This window comes from Drosophila melanogaster, chromosome 3R (genome assembly GCF_000001215.4).
Source record: "Drosophila melanogaster chromosome 3R".
Lineage (NCBI taxonomy): Eukaryota > Metazoa > Arthropoda > Insecta > Diptera > Drosophilidae > Drosophila > Drosophila melanogaster.
Window position 1 is genome coordinate 21,910,711 of NT_033777.3, and position 22,701 is coordinate 21,933,411.

Genomic DNA, 22,701 nt, shown 5'->3' on the forward strand with positions numbered 1-22,701 from the left:
TTATTCTGCTTACCGGCTTAATTGCCTTCTTAACAACCTTATCTACCCCACAAATAGCTCAACAATTTCCACTGCAACGCCTTTTCACACTTAATCTGCCATAAAATATGCCAGAAACAACAGCCTCCAGGACTCTTTGCGAAATTAAATTAGCCAGTTGAAAGTTGGCCAGCTTGTGGCAGTGGCAAGGATTCTGCGGGGGATACAAATGAACCCCTTTTGCTCGCTATAAACTGTTGCCAAAAAGTTTTAAGCTGCATTTGAGGCTTGTTTTCACACCCGAACAAGTTTGGCGAGGAAAGTTTTGAGTGGCGCTTGTCTTGTTTCATCATCTCATGGCCATAATCCGTGACGTCAACTGCGGTTAGCAGGATTCTCCATGTAAATGAGACAGACAAGCCGCAAACTTTGGCACATTGTGCATCTGATATTTTGGCCACTTTTGATGCTAACTATTACCAAAACTTGTTGCTCTGGCCAACTTGTTGCATGTGTGTGGGTGTGTATGTGGGGTAACACGATGTGCGAAATTCCCGAGCTCGTTTTATTCGGCTCATGTCCTTGCGGTGGTTTTTGGCCAACATCCTGCTGGTATTTCCGCATTTGAATATGTTTTGATAATTGAAAACCCATTGGGGTCGTTTAGAGTCACTTAGATATAATTAGTTAGAGGGCTATTCAGGATATTAAATGGACACGGGAATTTACAAACATGAAGTGAGATGCTTTCGAGATGATGGCTATATATGTATATACTTTGGTAGATACTTTTGTACTGTTAAATAAGTTATTTTAAACTAATTAACCAAGAAAAGTTTGAAGTTTTCAAAAATTCAACAAGTAGTTAATTCATTTCCCGCGGTAAAACTTAAAAATTATGATTTGTTAGAAAATATAAAATATATTAGATTGTCCATATTACCCACATATTATTTTCTTTTCTTTTATGAATTTCCATTTTACAATTTCACGAAAGCTCCAGCGTATAATAAGATTAGTAATTATTTACACAAATAATAAATAGCGAAGCTAATGAGATAAGTTGATTTTGTAATTAAGCCATGTGAAGAGAGAAAGTGCATATTATCATCGGTCTTGAGATAAAATGGTTTGGCATTTCTGGGTACCGTATTTAACGTGCATTATCCTTATCCTGATTGTACAGGAAGGACATTCTAAGCAGAGATGTCTTGATGAAGAGCCACCTCTGTACTCGAAGGAGGACAATATTCATGTTGTGGTCGGTGCCAGTTTGAAAAAGATTCTAGCTGAACCAGCCATGGGAAAGTTGGTGCAGTTTCTGAACAGCTACTGCGGAAACTGCAGGAGATTCGCACACACGTTTAGGAAAATGGCTGTTGATCTGCAGAAGTGGAACCGGGTACTCCGGATATATGCGGTTGACTGTGCCCGTTTGGAAAATGTGAAATTGTGTCGAGATTTTCGCATAACGCTTACGCCAACAATTCGCTATTATCCTTCAAAATTTCAGAGAATACGTCACGGAATTGGCACAGATATTGAAACAACAATTCCATCTGAAATCGCCGACCAGCTCATCGAAAGTCTGTCCGAAAACGACTACAGTGAAAGCAAAGGTGTAAAGCCCATCTTTGATCCTATAGAGCCCGGTAACAAGCTGAATGATATCTACGAACAGTTCGACAACAAGGTAACATACATTTTGTTGGTCCATCCAGTCGATATGGGCATAGAAACGATTCTCAACATGCTTCCCTATCCGGATGTGGGGGTGCGGATTATCAAGGATGCAGAAATGTTCGCTCAATTCGGACTGAAGCCGTGTAAACAAATGGTAGCCCTACTAAATAGATCTGGTAAAGCCCAACTAATCAAGCCTGCCGGTAAAAGTAGCTCTGCTTACGTGGAGAGCGTTGCTGGGCTTCTGCATCAAAATGGGCACACAAGTATGCCCACATTGCCACCTGCAGAACCCGAATATATCCTTTCGGAAGGATACGATGCTTTTATTGTGGACTATGTGCTGAACTCAACAAAGGTGCTCTTTCAAGCCGACTTAGAGCAGGCCATCTACCAATTCCTGCATGTTGAGATCCCTAAAACGGCTTTTATAAGTGGCTTTAAGTTTAAAGCTCTTCGTCATATAATTCGCTTGTTTCGCCGCTTCAATGTTCTTAACAGAGACGGGAGGCGAATGCTGAACAGCCTAGTGAATCACCTATTTGAGGTTACTGAAATTACGGGAGAGGAGTTCCGGGACGTAGTGGATGATCTGCAAACCAGGTTGGATCCCATCTTTGCGGAACAACAATACGTCGGTTGCTTGGGTTCTACACCCCATACTCGACGGTTTAGCTGCTCCTTGTGGACACTGTTTCATTACTTCACCGTCTTGGCGGCCCAGATGAAGGTATATCCGCCCAGCTCCGTGACAATTGGACTTTACGGACTTGCCAAGTTCTTTTACGACTGCAAAGATGGTTCCATGTACTTTGTAAAACTGGCGAAGCGGATGAATATTGCGAAAGTTAGAACCCATGACGAGGAGATCCTATGGTTGTGGGAAGCCCATAACGAGGTGAATGAAAAACTAGCTGGAGACGCCTCTGGGGACCCACGGTTTCCTAAAGTCCAGTTTCCGGAGCGGAAGCATTGCCCGGACTGCTATACACATTCAGGTGAATTTGATAGAGATGAGGTGCTTAAATACCTAAAACGCGTGTATAATTTAAGTTATTTAAGCGGCGATGCAGAACCACATTCAAGAAGATCAAATGAATGTAAATCAAAGAAAAAATATTTACAGAAGTAATTGTTATTATTATTATCCGCATGAACCAATTTTTACTTGCATTTTTTCCGATATATACACACACTTAAAATATATATGAAATTCATGAATTCTTTTGGGTGTGCCTGGATAGAATAGCGAGTCACCAAATTAAGAAAACCTGTTTTGAGAGAGAGATTTGGGGCATGGTGGGGGAGACTTAACAACCGGAGCAGGGCGAATCCAAATGTGGCTATAATTACCAAAGAGCCCTTGCTATTGAATCAGTTGAAGTGGCTCATTTGACTTGTGAGCACAGTGTGGAAATGATTCGGCTACTCAAGACGCTTCTTTATTGCCTGCTCCTCATCTCCCCTGCTGATGTGCTGGGCCGGCTTAATGCCAGAAAGTCGGCGAACGAGGCGAGTCTCTATAGCGATACAGACAATGTGATTATGTTGGACATCGAATCGCTGAGGCCAGCTCTAAACTTGAAGAACAGCAAGCTGGTCCAGTTCCTCAACAGCTTCTGCGGTGACTGTCATCGCTTCGCACCGGTCTTCAAGACCCTTTCCCGCGACCTCTACAAGTGGCGAAGAATTCTCCGGATCTATGCCGTAGATTGTGCCCAGGAGAGAAATGCTCAACTCTGCAGGGAATTCAATATCCGCCAGACGCCATCATTGCGATTCTTTGGTCCCGACATGAGGAAGAACGATGATGTTCTTGGAGCGGTAATCCCAGGCCAAGATCCCGAGTTCATTAGCTCAACACTGGCCGAATTGGTATCCCAAAATGACTATGGACCCGGCCAGCCAAACTTTCGTCCCCTAAAAGCAACAGACTATGAAATTTTCCAAGATCAAGATGGGGAAACTCCGATACAATTTGTGGCTCTTGTCCTTCAGCCAAAAAATTCAAAGATCGGCAGGGACACGCTGCTAGAACTGCTGCCATTCAAAGAGCTATCGGTGAGGATAATCGAAGATTCTCAGATATTTAACGAATTTGGACTGGGTCCCGACGACCAAAAACTGGCTATAGTTGATAGAAATGGAACCGCCCAGTATCTTACACCATCTTCGGACTCCAGTGAAGCGTATGCCAGCACTATTGGAGACTTCCTTAAGAACCGCAATATTCAGCCAGATCCACCACTACCCATCGCTGTAGCCCCAAACTTTACTGAGTTTCTGGATCACCAAAATCAAGCGATACTAACTAAAGTGCTTACGCCACCACTGCAGGTCTATCGTGCCGACTTGGAGCAGGCAATCGATAAACTGCTGCACATTGAGCTTCGTAAATGGGTCCTTTTGGAGGGTAATAGCCTGAATGCTCTTAAAAATATTATTAAGATTTTCCGATACCTGAATCCATTGAACAAGGACGGAAAGCTATTGCTGACTGACCTGGACAACTCGTTGAGCTCGAAGCAGAGTATAAAGGGAGCCGACTTTGGTGATTTGGTTGATTCGCTTGAAAATGGTCGAAGGGTGTTTAAGGCAAGGCGATACGTTGGCTGCATTGGATCGCGGCCATTACTGCGAAGCTTTACCTGCTCTATGTGGACACTGTTTCACCATTTGACCGTGGAGGCAGCTAAGCCACCAAATTACTTTGAGGCGGGCTCAATACTGAAAACCTTTCATGGATTCGCCAAGTACTTCTTCGGCTGCACGGATTGCTCTGAACACTTTCAGCAGATGGCCATTCGTCGTAATCTGACTTCGGTGAAAACCCATGACGAGGAGATCCTCTGGCTGTGGGCAGCCCACAACGAAGTCAATGCACGCATTGCTGGAGACTCTACGGAGGATCCCAAGTTCCCGAAGATTCAGTTCCCCAGCGCGGAGAATTGCCCCACTTGCCGGTCAAATGACTCGGAGTGGAGAACAGATGAAGTTCTTAAGTATCTGAAACAGCTCTACGATATCAATAATGTAAGCTTTTATGGCCTTCCCACTCCACAGGGATACGATTAGCGATTTACTTTAAAATCTTTGACTAATCTTAACACCTATTGCATGAACGAGTTTTGTGAACCAATTTTATTAAATAAATTAAATATAAATAACATAGACAAGATTTTACTCGAAACGATTCAAGTCGAAAAGCTCTTATGTCCGCTATCCTTTAAGGATTGCGTATACAGAAATGCGTGTTTGACCCTCGATAGTGACATGAAAATTGCATAAATTTGCTAAATTAAGCGTTTAGATTAAGTGAAGCGACAATATGAGTGTGTGTTCGCCGACCACCCATTTACCATCTCCAGCCGAAGGACCATTTAGGTCCTTTAGGTCCTGGCAGGGGTCCAAGTCAACTCGTATTACGCCGATTACGTGCACATCAAACTGAACTGTACATGAATTATTTATAGAACATTTTTGCAAAATATCTACGCACTAATTTGCGTAAAGTAATCGATGTGGTGGAAAAATTTTCACGCATGCACACCTGAGGGGAGTCCGCCTGTCCACCAGTCCTCCAGTCCTCCAGTCCTTCAGTCCACCTGACAAGCGGACTGACTTATTTGGAGTGGGCTGAAGTGGGTGGGTGGGCGTCAGCGGACGTTCAGTCATGCCCAAATAAGCAACAGCAAACGGAAGCTAAAAATTACCAGGTAAACCCCACGGCAATCCCCTTATCGCCCAACTTGCCCATGGAGCCCTCGGTGTAACGCCCACAAAACTTTCTTCATTGTGCGTAAATTGGCACCCCGCAACCAACCACCCCACTGCATAAAAAGAGTTAACGCAGTCATTTCGACCCAACGTAATGATGTGTATGTAAAATTTATAATATACATAAATAAATAAAATGCACGCAGTTTGGGATTTGTGGGCGGGTGCTACGAGTGCAGTTTATCGATATTTTTCACTCACCCATCGATGATGGTAGCGGAAAAGAGGGAATATCCTTGGGTGGGTTTGCAGAAAATCATGTATAGTCAAGCCGAGCACAACTGTACCTTGCAGGATTTTTGTGCGTGCATCCAGGAAATTGAAGGTTCCGCGAATATGTATTTCTCGAGGCCCTTACGACTTAGGCCGTAAATTTTCGTCCATATCTCGGCACCGGAAACCGGAAACCAGCGCCCATTTGTACGAATAGCATTGCCATTCCATCCATCTTTTAGTTTAGGGCCAAAATCGCTGCGTAAAGTGCGTAAAATATGTACAAAATGTATGGCGGCCTCTAATGGAAAACGGATATTGTGGCTTTTGTCTTAGTTAAGGCAATGCCAATGGAGCTGAAGATCCTTGGGCAAGACAATCCAAAAGGGGAAGTGCTCTAATTGGCCCGAAAAGATTTGCATAACGTAATTGCCAGCTTGCCAGAGATCGCGACTTGGCATGACTGGGCTGGGCCGTTGGGCACATGCATTAACCAAAAACAATAAGCCCCGTCCAGAATTATGCACAAATTATTGTTTAGGCATTTAAATTGCCGCAACAGTAGAGGCAGAGGCAACAAAAAAAAACCTGAAAAAGGGTTACGAGAAGCGAAAACAATAAAATGCCAGCTGAAGAAGCATCATCGGTGGAGGCAGCTCGTTGTTATAATTATGTAAAAACAGTCTAAAGATTGACTTGACTTCTATACCCACCAAACACTCACACACACACACACACACACCCCTACAACTGAGTGTGCATGCGAAGGTAGCATAAATTTAGTGGCAGCCGGGGCAGGGGTACGTTGCAACAACAACCTGGTAATTATCAGGCCTCAGCGGCAAGCAACATTGTCTGTGTATCTTGGCGCTACCGTTCGCTACATAACCCCCACCTCCACCTCCGTCACCACCCAGCCAATGTGCCACCCCCTCCACCCTCAGCATTCGCACGCAAAAAATGTAAAGTGAAATATTTTTAAGGCACTTGTAGGACAGCAGTGCAGGTGGGTTGAGCAGCGGTACCATCAAATGGGTGGGTCCCATTTCGCCGTTGGCTTCCATCTATATCTACATCTCCCCATCCCCAACTGCCCCCTTGGTTACCCACTTCGTGTTCTATGCCGAACTTGAGCATTTTTCTATGTAGCTACATATAATTAAAAATAATATGAATAGAACAGAAAAAACAACAACAGTAGGCTAACAAACCAACCAGGGCTTCGGGGAAGATTCTGTGAAGATGCAGTTGCTCCACGGATACTCTATAAAGGGGAACTAAAGAATAACGCATTTTGGATCCCAAGAACTACTTCAAAATATTTTGCACTTACCTGAAAATTCAGAGTGTTCAAAGAAACGCTTGCCTACTTTTAGGCCAATTAACATTTATATTCTCATTGATGATTGATTTCATTCGTTTTTTTAAAGTAATTAAATATATATCCCAATTTAAAATGGATATCCGTATTATTCTACCGCTGTATTAAAATGCATAAAACATGCCATGGTAGCCCTATTTAGCCCACTTGGGGCCAAGTGAAGCTAATCTGGGCAACGAAAAAAGGGCGAACAAAAAATCGTCAAACCGAATGCAATTTGGCAACAATTTTCCCAAAGTTAGCTGATGCTTCGTACCGCAACACCTACCGCACCGTTCCCTCGTCCAGAATGTGCCGCAAATTGCGGCAGCGCGTAATTAAAACAATTTGTGCATAATTTTTGTACAAGTGCAGCCCAAAGCCGAACCCAAGGCTCAGACACCCCCTCCGCTCCCCTTGTTGGGCTTTTAAATAATAATTTGCTTAGTTTATGAAGTGCCTGAGTGCCTGAGTGTGTGCGTGCGAGTGGGAGTGTGGGTGTGTGTGTGTGTGTGCGTCTGAGTGGGTGAGCTTATGGGCTACATAAACAGCATAGTCAAACCCCCAACCGCCCCAAACACCACCCCCTTTCTCCCAGTTGCTGTGCACAATTTACTCACTTGGTTGCATTTTAACATATTTCGTTACGTTTTCAGCCGGGCCAGAGTCAATTGTTGCTGTTTTTTCAGTTGGCTGGCATGTATTTTTCATTTTTCTATGCCTTGTTTTTGTTGCACTCACCTTAGGTTTAATTTGTTTGAGTTTCATGCAATTGCTGCAGCAGCTTCTGTTGTGAATTTCATGTGCATCTGCCGCTGCAACTGCCTTCTTTCTCCCAAGTCGAAAAATATTTGTGCACGCAAAAAATGTTAATTGCCACAGAGGCAGCAGAAGCAACAGCAGCAACATCATCAGCAAAAAGCGAACCATCAATGTGGCCGGGGCATTAAAATATTTAGGTTGCTATTGCCGCTGCTCCCAACTCTTCCCAAGCCTCAAACTCCGACTCCTATTCCGGACTCAGAGTTCCAGACCCTGCCTCAAAAACGCAGACCCTGGCTAAAACGCAGCCTCCCCTCTTGCCACTTCGGCCGTTAATGCAACTGCAACTGTAACAAATTGCAATGTCGCACATCTGTCTTCCCTGGCGTTTGTCGCTGCCTAAAAAAGTTCGGAAAAAATGCGAGACTACTTAAAAGACTGAATGTGAAATACCCTTCGCTTCAGACTCAAAAAAATATGTTTTTAAGATTACAGTATCATTTTACAGCGCATACTTTAAGTTAGTTTAAAATCTAATGAAAATAATGAATGTCAAAGGCAAGCGCTTTTTTATTTTTATACATTGAACATTATTTGTTCGTACCAATCGAAATTGACCTTTAGAAAGTGTATTTTAGCCATAAAATACTACCACAAAAGTCAGGGCCCAAAGAGCAAGAGACCTTAGAGCAGCTTGAGGTCCAGAACGATGGACTCATATTTATTTTTGCTAAAAACTACAGAAAAAATTGTCGTTTTCCTTGCATTTGTTTTTGTGGCTATTGCTGTCGTCTTGGCTTCATTTTTTTGTTTTGTTTTTTTTTTTGTTGGATAGCATTGGCAATGCCAATTACCGGCGGCCGGGAACCCTAGCAATTTGGCCATATCCGGCCCCCCTGGCAGCGATGTTTCTGCTGTTGGGCCGAAAGGAAAAATCAGGTTTTTCCTTCACTTGTCCAACTCAATGTTGAACCAGCTTGATTTTCGCTACTATTTTTCTTTCCCCACCTGATTTCGATGTTTTTCTACCCATCGGTCTTCCTGTTCCCATTCCTTTCCGCCAGGTTATTTTAAATTTAAAGATCATAAAATGTGATAGAAAATAGATTCAATTTGCGCAAGCAAAGGGGCCAGTTTTGATTGTGATTCCTTTGCAGGCTGATCAGTTGGGCTCGCGAATCGAGGGTATTTTAGCCAAGACACCTTGGCAGTCATTAGCCACATTTAGTTGCCTGATGATCATGGCTCTTACTGTAGTTGTACCTCGTTCCTCTGTGTCTTTTTTTTCTCTTTCTTTTATCTTAACTAATGAATATGGAACTTGAGTCTCTTGTCATGTTGTGGCTGCGGCTATTACAAGATTTGAGTTGTCGCGCGTTTTGGACGCGTCATGCGGCCAGTTTCTTTACTTTGTGTGTGCCACACATTGCCGCACGATCCCGAGTTGGCAAATGTGGCGCGCAGCATTTAAACAGCAGTGGCAACAACTGGCGGCAACAAATACAAAAAAAAAAAAAAAAAATGTCATAAATAAATTGCTTAGCAACATTTGCTGACGCGCCAAATAAAATGCCATAAATGATCGAATGCAGAGGAAGATTTTTAGTTAGACACTAGAAACGCTGATGAAGATGGAAACGGAGATGGAGATGGATATGAAGATGGCGATGGCTATGGAGACTGAGATGGCGACAGGAATCTCGAATGTTTTTCCTGTTGGGTAAATTAACTTAAAAATGCTACAAAAATTGTTGCTGATGAGTTGGCTTATAGGGTTGATGAATGCCAGGCATTCTATTGTGCCCATTAATGTTGCAGCCGCATGGCCAAGAACGAGAAGAAACCGCTCATGCTATCCCTAATGACTTAGGACACACCATTAGTTGCATCAGTCGCTGTTTGCGGATTCGGATTTGGCCAGGTTAGGAACTCTTGCTTTTTCAGCTAAATGCTTCTCTCTCTTTTTTTTTCTAAATTTTGTTGAATTTTCTCCTTGATTTTCTGGCTATCAAAACAATTTGCCATCTAGCACTCACCTGTGGCATGCCACAATCCCATTCAGCAACAAAGTGCCAACAAACATGGAGTTGCAGACAGGCCAAAATCTTGCGATTTTGAATAAGGTCAACTCGTAATATACTCTATTTCAAGCTTTTCGCAAACTATACAATTTTACAAGCAATAACTAAACATGCTCTTACATTTGAAAGCCATAGAATATCTAGACTACCCTTCTATGATAACTAATCGACCCATTTTTGTAGGGTAACTATAAGAGCTGCCTGCATCAGCAACACCTTTGCTAATGCCCAACATAACAACTTAATCCACCTTGCAGCTCCAACTCAACTGACTTCGGATGCAATGCACTGCATCGCGTTGGCTGTTTGGGCTGTGCTGGTTCTGGCTTCCACTGCAGGTTCTGTCAGACGTTCTGTCTGTGAATGGAGCACACCTGGGATATGGGAGCTAGCATGCCTATGCATTTTTATGAGTCCCCCCAAATGGCGGGTTGTATTTTCGGACAAGCTGCTCAAATCATGGCTAAAATGACGGTGGAATCAAATTCGCCAGCCCATTTGTTGGCTTTCTTATGGCCTGAGACAGAATTGGCTTGGTGTGGCAGATAAATTAGAGTTCTTAATTGCTGGCTGAGCTCCTATCTGGATCCTAATCAGCATTTGCAGAGCGCTAAAGCAACGAATTTTATGACGATTTTTTCGGTGGGGGCCACCAGGAGCTGCAGCCGCAGCAGACGGGAGATCTAAATTTAAAATTGGCCCGATGTAAACAAAAGCCAAAGTATCTGCACGAAACGGCAAGGGCAAAAGTATCTGCATCTGCATGAAATGCGATCGAAATGGGATCAAGAGCAGCGAGGCAGGAGTCGCGGCAATGAAAAGCGAGATCAAGTTCAACGCACATTTGTCCTTGATAATTGAAAAGAGCAGAACAACGGCCAGCAAAAACACTAAATACAAAATGCAAAAAGGGGGAGCCCGAAAAAATTGCCGAGCAAAACAAAAAATAAACAAAAATTATGGCACTGGATCGACAGACTTATTGCTGTCTCTCTTCCCCTTGCACCACCAATGTCCCGCTCCCACCGCCACTCTCCACATCAAAGTGCTGAGCCAAACCGGCTGGGGCTGCGCTGCCAGGAATGCTCAAACATTCAGCAGCACACACGATTATATAGTATCCCATATAGCCCCCAAATGTGTGTGCGTAGCGTCTGCCAAAAATACGCCGGCCATTAAGAGGCAGCCCCTCCAGACGGGCCCACACCAGCCAAAAAGGAGAGTCTAAAATGATGGCGACTAACCGATACTCAGTAGTTGGTAAAGTAAGAAATACTTAAGAAAAATATGAAGAGGTTGCCATTGAAAATATTTCAGTTTGGAAATTACTTGTAATAGTGTCAAAAATTATGCAATATTAAAACCAATTTTTAGATTATTAAGGTCATCATATTATCTCTAAACTATTATCTAATAACAAAATTAGGTTATAATAAGGTGCTTGAATATTTTAAGTTCCTTATGTTATGTTTTTGTGCATTTTAAGTTAAAAAGCCTGTTAGTCATGTGTTTTCATATGGTCCTAATGATAGTATAATCGAATGATGTCTTGTGATCAACAGGTATATGCCCTAGGTATCTCCAACTGCTGGGTATGCATATTCGGTGGAATGGATTGGGAATGGGGAGCCCATCCGTCCGATCGTACGTGCCTCACTGGCTTCTTCAGACCCCCCCCCCCCTCCGCCAGTCCTTGCAGAATTTCCGAAAATTTGCAATTGACTGGTTGCAGCAGCGACTACGAAGACTACGCGCTGCCAGTGGACCCTGCTCCTGCCCCCCGAATCCGTACACCTCCGATCCGATCCGATCCGTTGCGATCCGTTGCGATCCCGCCACCGACTTCTGCCTAAAGAAGAAAGGGAAGAGAACAAAAATGTTTATGCATTTTTTCTGGTCACTGACCGTACTCAAGGTTTTTCGTATTCTGCGGTTCAGTTTGGTTTTTGCAGTTCCTTCGCTGCGCTGCGTAAATTGCATGCGCACAAAAATTGACGAATATGCCAGGCGACGTGTAGCGATGGGGAGGGGGGATCGCCCCTCTGGTAGGGGTGGGGGGAAGAATTGCAAGGGGGAGGGAAGAACAAGACCCAGAGAAGAAGGCAGCGACAAAATGTAAGTGCGCCCAAAAACGAGGATTGAGAAACACATGGAAAAATATATCCACTTGACTAACTTTCTAAATAAATGTACTAAAACAAATATAACTCATTTTCCATTAGTGAAGGTACAAGAAAAAGGTATACTATTTTTATCTGTTAAGTGAGTTTAAAATTTAAGTTGAATATTAGCTGCGTCTCTATCGTTCAATATCTTAGCAATGAAAAATATATAAGCCCCATTCTTTACGATCTATTTTATTTGGCAATAAAACTCCAAGAAATCGATCAGCGAAATTGTTTTCTGTGTGGGGAGGGGAAAGAGGCGGCGTGGGCCTGTGGCAAACTTGTTGCCGCTTCGAGTCGGCTCCCCTATATCGCATTTAGCCCCCGAAAACCCCGTGATTCCCCCACATCAGCACACACCACCCCTCGCATTCTGTGTGTGTGCAATTTGGAGACGACGATGATATAATTTAGCACGAAAGTGAAGCCTGCTTGCAGCCGGTCGCCGATTGTGCCCGTCTCTTTCTGACATTCGATACCTGTCTCTTTCCATCACTGCTGGCTCTGGTTTGGCCAACGTACCGAAATCACCAAATGAAACCGAAATTGTGCTTCCTCCGATTCGAGTTCTTGTTCTGAAAATCCTACCCTGCCAGTTGTCGGGCATCACAGCATGATTTTTATGTTAATACTGACATGGTGAGTTATTGAAAATTGTACAAGTAGATGGCAGGATATAGAAGAAATGGCATAATTTGAACGACCATATAATGATAGTTTTTATAGGATGGATTGAGTATCGTTGTAATTACTTGTATTTAAATATAGCTACTGAAAATATGGTTAAAGCTGTAAAAAACTTGAGAAAATTCTATATATATATATATATATATATATATTCGTTAACCTGTTGTTCTTCATATTAACTTAAGACATATACAAAATATATGCTATGGAATTACATCAAACACAGAGTACACAGAATTCGTTGTTCATGTGTCCTTAAAAAGTGATAAATCGTTGTTTGTGGCCTGGCCTTTGGTTTTCGGCGCAATTTCGATTTGATTGCGGTAGGACGACTGTACCGGACTTGCACGGATCGCATCTGATCTGATCTGTTCTGGTTGAAGATCCGCTGCCGTTCTGAACCTCCCCTCCCTGCCATCCCTACACATACCCCTTTCTGCCGCCCTGACCACCCGCAATGGTCGAGGTGCAAAGAGTTCTCGAATTACCACGCCAAATGCGCCAAGTCAGTGACCGATTATGTTACCCAAAGCACAGAAAAAAAAAAATTAAGTTGAGAAACGAAACAGGGACAGGCGTCATTTTAGAGCGTAGCCTTTGAGTGTCTCTGGCCCCTTGGGTGAAAACCCTCAGCCGCTGGATGCAACTGCAGCCATCGGGATTTCCTATGCCGCATTATTCGCTGCAGTTGAGGTTGATGTTTTTTGCAGCTCTGATGACTCTCCTCATGGCGCTCGATCAAAGACCTTGGCCGTGACTCTGTGGGTTTTCGGTTTTTTTTTTTTGATAGATCACAGGAGCATTAGGTCTTGAAAATGGGTTTTCAGGGAGGCATATTCATTAGCAATCGTACTTGTTTAGTTGTAATTAGGTATTTACCCATTTGCCACAATGCGTACACTTAATTTTGAAACGAAACGAAATGCACTCGAATGTAAAGAGTATTTACAACATTAAAAGATTAGAACTCACCCAACTGAATACCTCTTTTATAACATTTCCGTAACTTCATTTTTATTGCCATCCCCCTGGTCCAACTTCTGCTTTCCGGCTTTACATGCATAAATCCAACTCAATTTCTGGTAGTAAGCCCCGATTCCCACTCCAAATGGCCAAAAGCCAATCCAATGAAGCCGCACAATTTCTGGTGACAAAAAAAAAAAATAACAACTACTGCAAAAATAGTAAAAAATAGCAAAAGGAAATGTCAAAAAGCCATCGTTAGTTTGGTATTAGCCCTGACAAAACTTGACGCGTCAACGTAAGCGGCTTTGGTCTAGGTCAAGTTGCAAGCAGCAGGTAGATGTACCTGTCTATCTGCGGGAAAAAAAAGAAGGAATAACATGCACCTGCCACAGGAAATCTGTTTTGTAGCCGTCGGGGTTGTGGGCGGGGGTAGCAACATTCAATTACAATTCGTTTCGGGATAGGTTTAAATGGCTTGGAAAATGGTTTAATTGCTGACCGCTCGATATGAAGAGCTCTAATTGAGCAAAAGGCTCGAGGAGCAGATCCAGAAGCAAAACCACACGCACGGCTGCTATGCGTAAATATGTACAAAAAAAGTGGGGATCGAAAGTTATTTGGCCGATGGGTCGATGATGGCGTGGTAAAAAAACAAAATGGAATCAAAAATGCAGTAAACAATTTGTATGGCAGCACAATTTGATTGGCAGGTCGGCATTCATGGGGCTTGGGCATTGGTGTTGCCAATATATAATGGAGGAGGAGTGGGCCAAAGTCCCGTAGTTTAACAACCGGAGAACGCTAGACTTGGATTGGATTCGGAATTGGGACTTGGATTGGGGTTGGGCAAAGTCTGAAGTGCTTTTGGGTAGGCCTTAATTACGTAAATGTGTGTGCCAGTTGAGTTATGACCAAAGGAGTACTCCACATTCGCATGACTGTATCCTGCGGGTGGGCTAGTGTGTGTGTGTGTGCGTGAGTGCTGCAAATGCGTAAAATTTTAATTTCGTTTTGAAAATTTCATTCGAAAAAAATCTCTCACACACACAAACCACACACACACACACATTGAGCTCACAAGTTGTTTGGCTGTATTTATTCTACGCCCCCAACTTCCCATTTTTCCCCACTTCCGATTCCTGTGCTCCTGCTTCTTCTTCTTCTGCGGGTTTTTTGAGGCCAATGACCAGTCGGAAAATATGTATATAGAGCTTCATGTATATAGAGGGATGTGTCCCGCTTCTTACGCACTTTTTGCATTTACTAATTTGAAAGCTTAAGGGGTTAACAACGCGGCCTCTTCCATTGGCCCTATTCTCGCAATGGGCTTATTGATCTGCCCCCTCGCATCTTCCTAGCCGTATTATTATTATTAAACAACCCCATTAGGGTCAGGCCATAGACTTCCCCTTTCGCTGGTTATCTAACACAAAACAAAATGCAGCGAACGAAAAAGCGAGGGTATGAGCTATTCCAACTTGGGACCTGGACACGCATTCGGTTTGGGTTTAGCTCTGGGCATGGGCATGGGCATGGGTTTGGGTTTGGGTTTTATGGGATAGGTTAGGAATACGTTGGATGCAATTGGGTTGGGTTCTTGTTGTGCAAGTTATTTTTTATGGTGGCATTTCCGCAGGGGAGTTTCAAATTATAAAACCTCACGAATAACGGGTAGTAAAGAAAGTACAGCGAGCTTAACGCCCTAATGAAACCACAATTGGCCCCAAATGCAATCATTTTGAGCTTTATCTATCCCTATCTCATTCCAATTCAGAGTTTTCATGAAAAGACAAATGACACGCTTAGTATTTTGATATTAATACCAGAACAATCACTCAACGTTGACACAAACGCAATTTAGTCTGCTTATTGGGCGACGACAAGTGTGCTTTGGTATCCATAGAAATTGACACTTCGAGTTTAGAAAATTGGTATTATAATATCGCGTATATTTTCATAATGAGCAAATAGTACAGGGTATTGTTAGAAATGTTTCGCGCTCAATTGCGGCGTACAAAACACTGGCGGCGACTCGTTTGGTTGGGTTTTTAATCATTTATAAACAATACTCTAACTTTCTGTGAATATATTGTACTTTAAAAGGTTGAATTTCGAATGCATTTGAAATACGTGTGTTATGGGCTTTGCTAGATCAGTTTTGGTTAAATAAATGCTATTGAATATTATGTCTCTAGGAAAGTGCATTTTCAAGTCATCCTTTGTGGATAATTAATATTTCGCTGATTTGCGGTTTTGCCCTCGCATAAATGTGTGATTATTTTTTAATATAAATTCCCCGCTTGCAGGCATAGGCTACGCACTTTGTTTAACAACATGACACCGACACCCTGGCACCCAGAATCGTGGATTATTTGTTATACCAAGCTATTGTGATTTGTTGCTGTTGCCGGGGTTAAAATAGGTCCACCAGGGGGCAGGCTCCTCAGATCCCTGAGATCCTCAATCCTCGGTGGATGCTGTGGATTCGCCTCGGGCTCTTGGCACGCACACACTGTATAATACAAAAAGTAATTTCGCGCACACATAATTTCACCCCCTTTCTCCGTCTTTTTTTTTTTTTTTTTTTTAAGCCGATGACAACTGTCGGGGTTAGGTGGCATATTCATATACATATACGGTTCTATATCCCAGTCGTACAATAAAGCACGGCTCAGTGACATTTAATTTCGAAATCGTCATAATAATATTCAGCCTGAATGTGCACATCCGCCAAAAGTCATCTAGAACGCATTTGTATCTGCGATTGTATCTGTATCTGAAGCTGCGTAGCTACGAGGCAGGAGGCAGCTGCTTTAATGAGCCAGCTACAATTTAACAACAGTTTCCTGTTTTCGGTTCCTCGCCGCGCTTCAAATCAGTTTACTTCCTTGGCCAACAGCAACTGGCTGCAACTGCCGACCATCGTCTGCTGCGAATTAGATCAGAACCGTAAATTTCGCAGCTTCTGAGAACGGAAGTGATTGTGGAAGATAGTCGGGGAGATCGGAAAAGTGCGGGGTTTTATTTGCGATAGAAGCGGGACAAGAAGTGCTGGCTAACTACAATAAATTAGGGGGTATAAATCAATAAGTGTCCATTGTTATGATGTTATTAGTTTAGCTTATACTATTAATTAACAAAATAACACCACTATCGTTAATCCATTGAGAAAAATGTTTAAAATAGTATACTTTTAATATTTCTTTCTAGTTTTCACAACATTATGCTGAAATGCATATTGATAAGCGTGTTAAAAAACAAAGTTATCAGCAGGATGTTAAGCCTTTCATTTTTCCGATGGTTTTATGACATATCAAATATCCGGCCACCAAAAATCGCCCATCGAGACAGGCCTTGAGTTCTCCCTTTTCTGCTGCATCCAATGGAAAAATGCATTTTTAAGATGCAGCCTCCTGCTCGAATTTCGCAATCGCTGGCTTTTTTGTTTTTGCAATTACCCTTGGCGATGCATCTACTGCCTGCCCTTTTTTTTTTGTTGCATTCTTGCAGCCTCTTGCCCCTGCAGTTTTTAATTTTTTTTTTTAATTTTTTTTTTTTTTTTGGGGGGATCCGAAAGGGTTGGAATTGGGACGGAATTCGGGTTTACCTTTGATCCGAAACCGGTTGCGGCGTTTGTTGCTGTTAGAAGACTGTGGTTAATCTTGTCGCCGTTGCCTTTTTTATCTTGCATAAATATGGCAATCAAATGCTTCAATGCCAAATAGGTGTCATCTGATTATAAAGGAGTTTTTCCTCACTGTTGTTGCCCCTTTTCCATTGTCGATTTGCTGCGAACTGGTTTTTTTTGTAGTGTTGTTTTCGTTACGAAGCTGTTTATAAATTCATGCAGAAACTTTGAGAAAATTTAGAAAATATAAGGGGTTTTTATTTATTTACACAACTTGCTCTGTTTTCGGTGCTTACATGAAGGGGTAACACGAACGAACATAACTTGGCTGTGGTGAGTTTCTCCAGCACTTCTTGAGTGAGTTTCGCCTTGAGTGAGTCTTGCTGCCATGACTCGAAAAGGGGTAACTCTAGGCCGGATTGAGTGGTTCTTGTCTTGCAGTCGATTCTGATTGAGTTGTATGCCCTAATGGCAATTTAATTGAGTTACTCACACAGCAGTAAATCAAGCCTAGAACCATGGCTGTGATTATGGTGTGAGTGCGTGTTTTTCAGTGTGTGTGGCAAATCGGTTCATCATTCCCAGAGCGGCAACTTTAACCCCATGAAAATTTTCATAAGCCAAATTGCAATTGCTGCCCATCATCAGCATCTGCTAGCCAGAGGGCGGGGGAAAGGGGGCTGAGAAAAGGGGGAGCGACCCAACCAGTTGCATGCAAAATGCCGGCAACAGGTGTGCAACACTCAACGTTTTGTTGCTGCTGATGGTGCTGCCGCTGAACTTGCAACATGAAATCCCCTGCAGCAGCGAATTGCTGCCCTGCCCCAATCTAAACTTTTTCAGCGCTCGCCATGGCTCATATCTTTTCAGAATGATAATAGTTGGCCTTCTGTTTCTTGCCTCATCTCAACGTGGCAGCAACCTGCGAAGTGCACTCAATAAAAAATATTTAACATGTAACTAGGACTAAAAAAATTATATAGACTTATTCAAACCTTTGCATTTTATGTGCATTAGTACGATGGCTTTATAAAGTTGGTTTTCTATTGCATATTTTTACATTTGTTTGTTAGCTTTTCTCGCCGTGTATTCATCACCCTTTGCTAGCCGCTTTTCCATTCAGCTGTTCATTGACTTGGGCCTTCAGTTCGCCTTGGCTTTGGTGTTAATCATTGTCTCAACTCTTCATCATCTGGCAAACTTCATCCATCCATCCATCCAATAGTATTCCCATGGCTGTGGCTTTTGTTCTTCAAATGATTTTGCTCTGATTTTCAATTAAATTTGTTTGGACCGTTGTTGGCCACTTAGTTGTTTGGTTCCTGCCAACGGTTTAGCATAAAAGTCGGACAAACAAATATGTTTGTATAGATATATAAATGCCTATTTGTTGGCCCCAATCAGAATACTGAAATCTGTGCCCCGGCCTGGTCTTTTCCGTTCTGACTTGGCCTGTTAATTTGTGACAGTTATTGTTGCTGTTTTAATTGACTTTGATTTGAGCCGTTGACAGATTGCCACCGCACAGTTAGACTTGGGGCCTCTTAATGCAGCGGCTCGGCCTGATTGATTAAATCTTTTGTCTGCTAAATGGTTTTCTAACAGTGCGCTCACAACAAATTGCAAATTGAGAAATCAAGTGTCAACAGGAGCACAAGCAAATGGTTTTGATGAAAGGTGTCAGCAAGTGTAATTTGCTAAAGATTTCCTTCGATTTCTGACCGGAAATGAGTACCGATCGTACTGGGAAAATTATGTTCAGTTTTAATTACAACTTCAGTTATTTTTTCAGTTATTAGTTGATACCTTTAAGTGATGTGGATTGGATTAAACAAGAACTGCAGGATAACTGCACTTTTTTTATGAATGCAATAAAATCTAATTGAAGAAATCAAAAAATATGTTGTTAGTGCCATTTAACATTGAAGAGTCTGTCTTTAACCACACTTTCCGCCCTCCTTTTTTCGATTTCCCAGATTGACTGACCACAATCGATTTTCCTCCCCCTTCAATGCAATCCGCCAACATCTTCGGTTCTCAGTGAACATTTATTCGATTCGACAACTGGCAGAGTGCTGAAAACTCCAAAGTATCTGCAAAATGAAGAAAAAGAAACCAAACGAAAACTTCAATTGCGGCACTTTGCTGCTCAATGTTTTGGGCCAAAACGTTGCCAATTCTTCTTAACGTTGTTGGAGTTACACGGCATTGTTGCTGTTGCCTCTCAGCGTTGTTGTTATAAATTTTGTTCAAGTACGTCAAGTTCGATTGCGTTCTTTACCTTGAAATCTTGTTTTCTATCCGTTGTTAAGTTTGCAATTTTTTTTGTGCTCACTCGTTTCTGGCGTGTTCTTGTTGTTTTTGCAGTGCAGCTGCAAAAGATTTTTGCATGCTGTGTATATGTGTATATATATCCATATACCCCATCCACCCCATCGTCCCACTGCCTAATATTTTATTTATGCATTTTCTATATTTATTGAGCTACAACAACGTCATCAATTGTGCCCGGTTTTTGTTGTTTTATTTTAAATACCCAATTTGCATTTATTTATATGCTGGGCAAGTAGATTGGTGCGCGGGAGGGGCAGGGGTTGCAATTAATTTGTGCGCTGATAAATTCAATTAAATTGTTGTACTCAGTTTGGTGTGATTTGTTGTTGCTTCTTGTTTTTGTTGGTGATTTTACTCTTCCTGGGGGTCTTAAAATTCTTAAAAATTGTTTAATTATTTAAAAGTGTCACTGCAATTGTTTATGGCAATAAATCAGAAGGCGAAAGGTTTTAATTTGTATTATTATATAATCAATAGTATATCTCAAAATCATATATCGAGCATGCCTTTAATCTCTTTAGGGTAGAGAGCTCACCGCGTTTAAATGTTTTATTAATTACTTCACAGAACTTAGCAAAAGTAAAATGCGGAAATTGTTAACGCCCCGCACAAAAGCACACACATATTTATGACTAAATGAAATATCACAATTTTTGTGCATGCATTTTGCTATGGCGCTAGCTGGCAACGAAAACCGTCAACCTTGACACCAAAAAGCCTGTACATTACGTATACGTAATTTCGTTTGTTTTCTATCTTTTTTTCGGGCGCAGTCTGGCAACACTGGCCCGCCCCTCTGGGTGGCCCCTCCCCCGAAAAAGCCGAAAATGCAACGCTTGGCTGCATACGCAAAATGTTTTTGCTGTTGTTGTCGGCTCTATTGCTATTTGCTATTGGCTTTGCTTTGTTATTTCTATTTAGTTTTGGCTGCGCTTGGCCTCCATTTCGGCATGCATTCATAACGCAAGTCGAGGTTTCCATCGGTTTCCAATTTTGCCATTTGCTATTTGCCATCTGAGCCGCCGCCGCACAGTGGAACTCAATCACAAAACAATAATGTAATCCTTACCAATTTTATTTACACGAAACATAGGCAAAATGTTGTAAGGCTTTGTCATTAACTTAAATTACTAGTTTTATTAATACTATCATTTTATTTAATATCCTACAAATGCTGTGGAACATTACTTATGTATAAGTTCCACTTTTATTCTGTTTTTCAGAGTTTAAAGTCAGTTCTAAAATGTTATTATTATTATTTATTTTTTTTTTTAATTTTTAATATTTTTTAATACATACCACTGTGCATCGCAGTGCGCCTAAATTTTATAGCACTGCGTTTTGTTTTCGGTGTTTTTTCTTTCATTTTTTGCACGTTGATTTTTTTTTGTATCTCACCGTCTCTGTTTGCTCGTCGTCGCATCAACCTCGAACTTTAGATTTGTTTGCAATGTTTATGAGAGCATAACATTTTGTTTGTTTTTCGCTGTTTTTTATTACTGTCGAGCTACGTGTCGTTCTTTATTTATTTCGGTGTATCTGTTCGCATTTGTTTTTGGCGCGTAGGCTTGGGTGTCCAAGGTGCCATTTGGTATATGGAATATGGAATACGGCTGCGGATTCCCTTACAAAGTTCGGAATGATGCATGTCGAATATGAATCAGGTCCACAGACAAGCTAGATGACTAATTAGTATTTGAAAAGCTTTTGATCAACTACAATGTTCAAATTAAAATTAAAATAAAAATATTGAATCCCATTTTAATGTAATGTATGTTGTTTAGGTTTGAAGATCTGGCTGCTCCTCCTGAAATTTCCAGTCATGCAAATCGTCTTACCCCATCTATTTGGTACCATTCGCACTTGGTTGGCTGTGTCACATCGGCAGTGGGAGCCACAGATGCAGCCACCTGGCCCGCGGCAACCGCAACAGGAAGAAAGCCACGCGGCGTTGCAGTTACAGTAACACACATTTGCCATTTGCTGCCACAGGCCGTGATTTCCATTTCCATTCGCAACTGCAACGCCGTGCTAAGGTCGCTCCTAAGCGAGCCAGGGTCCAAGACAAGTTTATTTGAGTTTTACTGGTGTTTATTTTCTTTTTTTCGGTTTTAGCCATAGTCGTAGCCGGAGCCATTGAATTGCACTTGCCCCTGGCTTTGAGTTTGTCTGGCCTGGCTAGTTGGCTAACTTGTTTTTCGGCTTGATAAATGTCCGAATCGTTAGTGTGTTTATGTTATGGCCACTTTATTGCTCTTGACCCTAATGCCAATGCTTTGATATGGCCAAATGGCCTGGCGATGAGGCCTTATCAAATCGGACGATTTTAACTGCAGCTGCCGCTGTTGCTGCTAGTGTGTTGCTCCTGTTGCTCAATTTTTGGACCGGAAATGGGGTGGCCACTTCCGTTAGATTTCACACCCATGGAGCACGGATGTGGGGGGGGGATGTGGTAAATGGAGGAGCAACCAGACCAGACCAGACCAGTCGCGGCTCCTGTGGCACGGACATGTGGCAGGAAACGTGAATTTATCGCTGCTCAACTCGAGTGCCACTGGAGGGCCACTCGACTCGTACATTTTTCGTGACTCCACTTGTTGCACACACCGAAACACCGAAAGTGCACTAATTTCGGGTTCGTGTGCTCGTTGTTGGCTGTTTAGGTTGCCAGCGAAAAATTTTCCGTTTGCATTTTAATAATTGCCCTGCTCGGGCCCCCAAGTATCCAGAATTGCCAAAGCGGCGGCAATTAGTTAAATGCCAAAGTGCAAACCAATCCCCATTTGCGCCTAGAGAAATCAGTTGATCAAAGTATCGGCTTGGTAACTATATGGTTTATATGGTATATATTATATATTATATATGGTTAGCAGGGGTCTCTCTGGGCCTCTGGGCTATTTTGCGCACTTAAAACTGGAAGTTGTCCCAATCAAAATAGCCAAATGACCGCACAACAACTACAAACAACGGTCAACAGTTACAATAACTGGTTCTCCTATTTAGCCAGTGGTTTTGTTTTTCAGCTTTTTTATTGTCGTTATTATTGTATTTATATCGTTGATTGCT

The 22,701-nt window shown here is 42.3% G+C and overlaps 2 protein-coding genes across 2 annotated transcripts; both read left to right on the forward strand.

Moving 5' to 3' along the window:
- Window positions 1-1,105: 1,105 nt before the first annotated feature.
- Qsox3 (Quiescin sulfhydryl oxidase 3) lies at window positions 1,106-2,881 on the forward strand (the record flags this gene model as incomplete). The annotated part of the gene is made up of 1 exon (NM_142740.2): window positions 1,106-2,881. The coding sequence occupies one exon, from the start codon at window positions 1,106-1,108 to the stop codon at window positions 2,792-2,794; it is 1,689 nt and encodes a 562-aa protein (NP_650997.1). The 3' UTR covers window positions 2,795-2,881.
- Window positions 2,882-3,036: 155 nt separating this feature from the next.
- On the forward strand, window positions 3,037-4,836 carry Qsox2 (Quiescin sulfhydryl oxidase 2). Its single transcript, NM_142741.4, has one exon. The coding sequence runs from the start codon at window positions 3,079-3,081 to the stop codon at window positions 4,735-4,737; it is 1,659 nt and encodes a 552-aa protein (NP_650998.1). The 5' UTR covers window positions 3,037-3,078; the 3' UTR covers window positions 4,738-4,836.
- The last annotated feature ends 17,865 nt before the right edge of the window (window positions 4,837-22,701 follow it).

Coding starts and splice junctions, on each gene's coding strand:
- Qsox2 (NM_142741.4), top strand. CDS start 3,079: ATGATTCGGCTACTCAAGACGCTTCTTTATTGCCTGCTCCTCATCTCC.